The following is an 8,189-nucleotide window of genomic DNA, read 5'->3' on the forward strand; positions in this document are numbered from 1 at the left end:
GAGATTCCGTCGAGTACGCGCAATGGTTCCCTACATTCGCGACTAAACAGTGCTGGACGGCGGCAGGAGAGCGGAGTTTCGCTGAACGGTGTTCCGCGCCATTTTGCCTGCGAGTTCCCGAGTCGAGTCGGTCGTGAAAATCTGCTTCGGAACTAACCGCGGCTGATCTGGTACGTTTCTCTCAAGTCGCAAAGTAATCTCGAGTTCCTGCGTGTCGAGCAGCAACGTTCCAGGTTTAAATCCGCACCCGGCCGGGCGCGGTATCGCGTCGCGAATCCGCGATTCGGCGTCTCGCAGTTGCGAGATCGCCTCCTCGGCGATCGACTTTGGCAGTCTTTTTCGTCAGTTTCGTCCTTGCGTCGGACTTTTCTCGCGGCGTCCGTTATTCATCGTGCGCTTTCGCGCGCAAACTCGCGTCGAATCAACGACCGACGGCACCGCGGCGGCTCGCTGGACGGTCGCCTTGCGCTCCCGCGGAGCCATGTTTTTCCCCGTATTTTCCTTCACTTTTCCACCCGCGAGTCGTGACAACGCAGAGAAGTACGCAACAGCAGGTCGACGGTCGACTTCGAGGCAGCGATATTTCTTTTTTTTTCTCGCGATCGGCGTGTGTCTTCGTGGAAACGGTTCTAAGATGGCGATGTAAAGGCCAAACGCCAAACGCTGGTGGAAGTTGTTAGTCGCTTAGTGCGTTCAAGTTGTCCCGAATATTGTTAAACATTCGTTGAATTGTTGTTCTTGTCGCTATTAATTTACGTAACAAAGTGAAGTGTATTTCTTTCAATTGCACACTTCAATTTTGCAGATTCCGCTTGGAGCAGGGCGCAGATTAGACTAGAACCATGTCGAGTGGCAGTGGGGATCACGATGAGGAGGGCTACGTCGTGAAGATGCGTGGATTACCGTGGTCCACTACCGTCGACGAGATCATGAAGTTCTTCGGCGACTGCGCCATCTCCAACGGCAAGAACGGCGTGCACATGACCATGTCGCGCGAGGGACGCCCAAGCGGCGAGGCTTACGTGGAGATGGACACTCCGGAGGACATTGAGAAGGCTTGCAAGAGGGACAGGGATCACATGGGCCATCGCTACATCGAAGGTTAATTTCTCGCATTATTATTATCATTATTTATTAAGCCTCGTACTCCTCGAGCGAGTAAATATTAATTATTACGCTTGTCGCTCGTGCTGTTTCAGTCTTTAAAGCGAAACGCGGGGAGATGGAGTGGGTCGTGAAGAGGAGCGGCCTGAATTTAGAGAACGCGATGGACGACGGTTGCGTGAGATTGCGCGGTCTGCCGTTCGGTTGCTCGAAAGAGGAGATAGCGCAGTTCTTCTCAGGTATTCGGCTCACGACGATTCGGCTCGCGATCGATACCCGAAAAAAATGCTATACTACTTGAGATTTCATTTAATCCTCGAGACAGACACCCGTTCTCATCTTTTTCAAGTATTTATTGTATAGATATCTTTTTTCCGTTTTTGTATTCCCCTTTTCACGGAAGACGGAAGTGGACAGACTACGAAATTCGACGATTGTCTCGGGAACGCAGCGACCGAATACTTTTGATGGTTCTCTCTCTCTCTCTCTCTCTCTCTCTCGCGTTGCAGAGATTCATGCAACTTTTATTTTGCCTTCGTTTACTCTCGAGCGATAAGCGAGCGATAACGTGCCTGATAATTATCACCAGAGCGGTGTTAGATGTTTCTCTTCTCAAACGCGACTGCGACTAAAGCGAAAAGATAACGAGCGTCGAGTCAAAATAAATCTGAGCGATTGCGGTCTGCAGAGCCCATCCAGAGCGACGTCGCTGTGTTCCGGCATCATCGACCATCAGCCTCAGTTAAGATTTAAGATCCGGCTGACCGAGTTGTCGCTGTGCCACGCGCGCGCGTAGATCATGATTCCGTACGTGAGAGCGGAAAGAAAGCACTTCCGTTCGCGCGAGTTTTTCAGTAAGATCGAGCTTAATTCTTAACTTTGGTTCCGGACGCGGTGCCTCTTTCCGTCCCGTCCGTGTGCATAAAATAATAACGGACGCGATGCACGGAACGAGAAAAAAAAAAGAAAAAATAATTGAAAGACAAAAGCGATGTGCTCGCGCGTGAGTACGCGCGCGAGAGAGAGCTTTCGAGTCAAGTTTCTCGAGTCGAGTCTCAAGAGTTTCGCCTCTCTTGCTGCGAGGGTTTTTTTACTTTTTGCGTACTTTTTGTTTCTTTTTTTTGTTTGTAAAACTTAAAAAAGATTTATACCAAATAACTTATTTTTTTCCAATGGGTGCCTACAAAGCTACAATGTCGATGTTTGATTATGTGTGGGTCAGGGTTGGAGATTTTGCCGAACGGGATTTCACTACCAACAGACTACACGGGTCGGAGTACTGGGGAGGCTTACGTTCAATTTGTTAACAAAGATGTTGCGGAGCGCGCTCTGCAGAAACACAAGGAAAAGATAGGACACAGGTGGGGCTCTGAGACGCAAATAGCGCTGGGTTTGGGTATACTTACGATACCTACTATATACCATTTTTATATTATATAATGAACCGTAGTACACGTAGGTATTTTATATCAATATCGTTTAGTAATTTAAACAGCGGGAACGAAAAATTCTCCATACGGATGCAGCTTCTTTATTATTACGTTCCTGTTACCTGTCCTCTCTCTCTCTCTCTCGCAGAGGGGACCTCTCCGCGCGAGAGCAAACATCGAGAACATCTGCCTTTCTCTCTCCTCCTCTCTCTCTTTCTCTCTCTCTCTCGCCGTTCCTCTCTTGTTCTCCGAGAGAGAAGAACACGCTCTCGGATTTACTTGCGAGCTAAAAACGCATCCTGCTAGCAGTAGAGAGACCAGAAAAAAACCTCTTCGACGAATCGCGGACTGTCATTTCCAAGATCAGACGAAAACGAAATTTTTTCTCCCTCCCCCGCACAGAGAGAGGATCTTCCTCGGAGAACCTCTCTCTCTTACTTTCTTACGCCTGATACATAAAGAAACTGCCTCTCCGACGACGCACAACAAGCAGATGATCGTACGTAAAGCTAAAGACAGTACTATGGACCCAACTTATACCCGTGGGTGGGTGCCGGGGGGCGGGAGGTGGCCCCATACCATCGTCACCGAATCCCATGGGAGGATGGGTAGGGCAAGCCGAGGCTCGACGAGCGCTACACAGACAATTATTGCCATCGATCCAATATCGGCGCACAACAATATGCGACGCGCGTAATTGCACTTTCTGCGGATGAACATTCAAAGAGACCGACTTAAGCTCTAAAGTAAGATCGTCGACCGCATTCACTGGCAACTGTTATCGAATACTGTCGAATCGATTCTCAATATTGAATGATACTCGAGAGAATTCAATGGTGCCCTGAGCATTGAATTCTGCAATGTCACGTATTGGCACACACACACACACACATATCCACGTGAACGTTTGCGTTAAAGAGAGAGATGTTGATCCGCGAGAGAGATGCGACTGTGAGCGTGGCTTGCCTGAAGAATCGTCGGCGTGAAGCATGGGCTTGTGTGGGGTGCGTACGGGGTACGTCGGGAAGCGATTTCGTCGTGGGAGGGTCTCTCCTCGCAGGTTTAATGAGAGATAACGGAGGTTCAGTATGAACACAGTTGTTCTGTCACACACAGTAAATTCAATTTTTAAGTGCCAGAGTGCCAGTCACGAGTTTTTCTTTCTAGTTTTTCTTCATTTTTCAATTTCTCCTTTATTTCTTTTCTTTTATCTTTCTTTTTTTATTATTTTACAAACATCAATCTCTAAATGATTCAGTGTTTCACTACTGCTGCTGCGTAAGAATGTCCCTTTTTGTCCACTTTTTCTGTTTCTAGATGCCACTGTGTCTTTTTATTTTTTCTTGTCTCTCACCATTTGTGCTCTCTTTCTTTTTTTCTCTCTCTATCTCTCTCTCTCTCTATCTCTTTCTCAAGTTAAGTTACTGTTAAGTATTGTCAAGTCTTTCGATTTTTTTGGTGGCAGTGTATGATGAGAGTATATAACGATAATGACGATGATGACGGTATTTTGTACTTACTCGCCACTGCTGTGCCGCTCTACGAGCATTTAACGCGTCCGTATTCGATCGTTAACAGATACATCGAGATCTTCCGAAGCAGCTTGTCCGAGGTGCGCGCCAGCATCGGGCCGAAAATGCGCGGCGGACCTATGGGCGGCTTTAATCAGCGGCCCGCGCCTTACACGCGCGGTGATCGCTTCGGCGGGATGAACCGCTTCAATAATAACGGCAGAGGTTCCAGAAACAGAGGTGATTCTTTTCATCATCTATCAGAGGACGCTTATCGCAGGCGAATCAAAAGTATATTATTATCATTATAATCTTACACACACACACACACACATATATATATATATATATATATATATATGAACATAGAGCCAGCTGAAGCTGTAGCGCAGCTTACTGATCTTCGCACGCGCCTTTCATCTCGATTTTTAGACTTCGACAACGGCCCGTGGGCGAGCGGCAATAACTACGGATCCCGTGGCGGCAACATGGGGATGCGCGGCGGCATGGACATGAAAGGCGGCAATTATCGAGGCAGCGGTGACTCCTGGGGCGGCAATTCCGGCGTGCACAGCATCCACATGCGCGGACTGCCGTTCAAAGCGACCGAGCAAGATATAGCTGACGTAAGATACAGCTGTTGTCTCGTTAGCTCCCACTGGGCCTTGGAGCTTAAATTTTCATGATCGTCTTGGTTGCAACTAGATCATTATTAATATCATCGATCGCTATTATTTACCCGCATAGTGTGACCATAAAATCTTGTGATTCGAAACAAGTGTATTACTCATTTCGTCACTCTTAGTTTTTCAGACCGATCGACCCGGTGAACGTCCGCATCATCCTCGAGAACGGCGGTCGTCCGTCGGGCGAGGCCGACGTCGAGTTCGCCAGCCACGAGGAAGCCGTGAAAGCGATGTGCAAGGTTCGTGCAATCTCGTTTTCTCTTGTATCTGGAATCTAAACGATTTCTCATTCTAGCAACTTGATAATTGTCAATTTTAATTTTCCGCATTTTTTCCCGCAGGACAAGAGCCACATGTCGCACCGATACATCGAGCTGTTCCTGAACTCGACCGGCGGATCGAGCGGCATGTCCCTGAGCGGCATCGGCAACTTTTGCGGAGGTGCGATTAAATGCCGAAAATGTTATTAAGTCACGTGACGACACGAGTGATGCTCGAGCGCCTGAGATACTAGACTGAATACAAGAATAGAATAATTATGAAATAAAATTATAAAATAGAATAATAATTATAAAATAAATATCCGCAGAGAGTGAAGCTCTCATCTTCACCTCCGCTCTACTTTTTCTTCTTCTCTTCTGCTCGCAGGCTTGGGTAACAACTTTAGGCCGGGGTACTCGCCGAACAACAGGGGCTTCAACTCGCAACTCGGCGGCAACAATTACAACAGCTTTTGAGACCGGCCGGCGCGTCGTTTCTAACTCCGAGCGGGGCGGCCCGTGAAAAAAAGCGAGGAATCAAACTGATCGCTAGTGGAATCGTCGCATCCGCGAGATCCTATTCGCACGCAATACCAGTCGATTAGTTTTCGTTTTTTTCCTTTTCTCTCATAGTTTCCAATTGTACCTTAGGTATCGTAAGTCAAATCGTTAGTGCGTAAGTCTCTCCTATTCAGTTTCTTATATTGGTAATTAATTAATTACATGTAGGATATACACGTAGCGTAATTAGACTGTGAATGGAGGCGTACCTCAGAAGGGAAGGGAAGGGAAGGGACGGCGGCTCGCGCCTTATTTTCTAACACCCCAGCTCTCGCTTCGGACGAAGCGTCCCGAGAGGGTTTTTTTATCAGCAAAAACACTCGTCAAAAAAAAAGATGCAATTTCGTTTTCGCGATATTAGACGCGAGACTGCTTGTTTTCTCCACGATACGCTTGTACCCGCACACGTACGATGTATCTCCGCTCCGACGTCGCGTCGGACGGTCGTAACGATGATTTTATATGATAGGTAGATTACGTAGACGCGTAAGTGCAAAGGAAGTGCGTATAAAACTTCTTGTGGACGACCGAGAGACGTCGAGGAACGCCTGCACTCGCATCTCTTTCCGGCGTTGATACGCGATGATCGTATCGTATGCGATTCTCTTCTCGCTGTGAGAGCACGCGCGCATAAGAAAGTGTAGCTACCAAGTGTCGATGTTCCGTACACGTTAGCCGTTCGAGCGCCGCTCGAACAGGTGGAGCACTCGTGCGGGAGAGAAGTACGCGAAAAGTGCCGAGCAAGTGCCAGAACACGGGGATCAAGCGCTTCAGTCGAGTCGCGCTCGATTTCCATCCACCGCGACCGAGTCGGAGTTAGTTACCGATCGATAGTCGAATTTACGCTTTACTTCCCTCTTGATTGGCTTGATTGATCGAGAGGCATTTTTCGCTGACGTTATTCAGATTCACGAAGGCGAGGCGGCGCCTCCGAACGCTCTCGAACGGCTGAAACGTGAGTTCAGCTTCGGTTTATATTCTCTGAGATATTTGAATAAAAAAAACAATGTGAAATGACAGAGGGATGGAGGGGAGATGCATTGCACTTTTACGTATGTACTTTCTTGTCTGGTGGAACCAGACTTCGTACTTTGGATTCGGTGAATCTAGAGACTGAGGACGATTCAATCTAGATCGACTCCATAATCCTCCATAAAAAGGAATATCCTGAAGTCCAAGGAGGTCCACGAGAACCAATACACGTTCCAAATTCATTTTACCCACGGTCTTACATACAGGTCTGGAAACTGCCTCTAATTTCAGTGGCGGGAGTATGGCCGCTTTTTGAAGACACATTTAGTTTCTAGCACAACCACTACTCGTCGCTGTCATCGATGTCCGCAGATAAATATAACCTGAAAAACCGGAGATAAGAACCCACGTGTGTTCATGACTCCTATTGAAAAACGGTTATTGACTACAAAAGTTATTGAAATGACGAAATGGTGTGCGGTACCGAATTGCAAGACCGGCAGTAGAACCGAGCAGAAACGTTCTTTATTTCGAGTGCCGAAAGACATTGTTACTTGGAAAAAGTGGGAAAAAGCTATTACCCGCAAAAATAAAATAAAAAGATAAAGGACAGATTTAAACATAAAATCCTGATGGAAAAAATATAATAAAATTTTGCTAAAATGTATTTGAAAATCTATCAATTGATCCCGGTTCATTATCATTTCATCATAAATTTTCAAACTTTTGGAATATTAGATATAAAATTTATAATAAAATACGAAAATTTATAATAAAATATAAAAATTTATGATGAAATGTTAATGAATCGAGGTCAATTAACAGAGAGTTTCAAATACATTTCAACAAATTTATTACATTTTTTTCCATCACGGAAGGATTCGTTTTTATTCACGCTTAATTTTGAGAATAAAACTCAATTTTATTTCATATACATATTTCACTAATTCATTTATAGTCTTAAATTATTTAAAGCGTTATTAATTTATCATATTGTTTCGTGAAGACTGCGAGTGGAATAAAGACAGACAGATATTCCCCCCGCCTCTGACGTCCCTCGTCCCCCTGCGAACATCGATCGCAACGCCTCTAGTGGCTACTAAGGAAATAAAAAGTGACACACAAAATGATCCATCTCCACCTCTGAAGTTTCCAGACCTGTATATAAGACCGTGATTTTACCTTCCATTCCGTCAGCTTTCCATTTAATTTTGTCTCTCCTAACTCTCTCTTTCCATCGTCTCTTTGAATTTGCATTCGCGTCGCTCGATTAAAGTCGAATCGAAAATATACTCGGTGATCTTGTTTGTTTGAAGAGAAAAAAAATCGTTTCAAATCGTTTTTATTAGAGACACGCGTAGTCGAGTCGTCGGACGTAACAACCCACCGGCCGCGAGCCGTGCAACGTGACGTTTGTGCATCGACGTCCAATCACGCGCGTTAAGTGAACAATGCGGGGTTCATCGTACGCATAAACGGAAGCGCGTTCCCCGGGGGAACCGCCGGAGAAGGAAACTCCGAGTCCAGGCATGACGACGCCCGCCTACGCTCCTTCGGAGACGCGAGGGCGACCGATCGCGTCGCCGGTCGCTCGGCGTCTTCCGTTCTCCTGCCAGCTGCCAGCCGCGAGCGTTCGTCGTGGTCCACAGCGACTCACGGTGAGTT

The 8,189-nt window shown here is 46.6% G+C and overlaps 1 protein-coding gene and 1 long non-coding RNA gene across 4 annotated transcripts; one reads left to right on the forward strand and one right to left on the reverse strand.

Annotated features, from left to right (window-relative positions):
• The first annotated feature begins 3 nt into the window (after nucleotides 1-3).
• Nucleotides 4-6,926, forward strand: LOC105278812 (heterogeneous nuclear ribonucleoprotein H2). 3 transcript variants are annotated; one of them, XM_026973983.1, is made up of 9 exons: nucleotides 4-170; nucleotides 806-1,101; nucleotides 1,200-1,343; nucleotides 2,327-2,465; nucleotides 4,113-4,336; nucleotides 4,478-4,671; nucleotides 4,851-4,970; nucleotides 5,073-5,172; nucleotides 5,380-6,926. In XM_026973983.1, the coding sequence occupies exons 2-9, from the start codon at nucleotides 843-845 to the stop codon at nucleotides 5,466-5,468; spliced, it is 1,269 nt and encodes a 422-aa protein (XP_026829784.1). In that variant the 5' UTR covers nucleotides 4-170; nucleotides 806-842; the 3' UTR covers nucleotides 5,469-6,926. The 3 variants fall into 3 exon arrangements, with proteins under 3 accessions (XP_026829784.1, XP_026829785.1, XP_026829787.1); XM_026973984.1 differs by lacking the exon at nucleotides 4-170 and adding an exon at nucleotides 562-687; XM_026973986.1 differs by lacking the exon at nucleotides 4-170 and having other exon boundaries at nucleotides 843-1,101; nucleotides 4,113-4,285.
• A 540-nt stretch (nucleotides 6,927-7,466) lies between these two features.
• Nucleotides 7,467-8,182, reverse strand: LOC113563000. The gene is made up of 2 exons (XR_003407285.1): nucleotides 7,707-8,182; nucleotides 7,467-7,623 (listed from the first exon to the last, which is right to left on the reverse strand). It is a non-coding gene; the product is annotated as an uncharacterized LOC113563000 (long non-coding RNA).
• Nucleotides 8,183-8,189: the final 7 nt, after the last annotated feature.

This window comes from Ooceraea biroi, chromosome 12, assembly GCF_003672135.1.
Source record: "Ooceraea biroi isolate clonal line C1 chromosome 12, Obir_v5.4, whole genome shotgun sequence".
NCBI classification, from domain to species: Eukaryota; Metazoa; Arthropoda; class Insecta; order Hymenoptera; family Formicidae; genus Ooceraea; species Ooceraea biroi.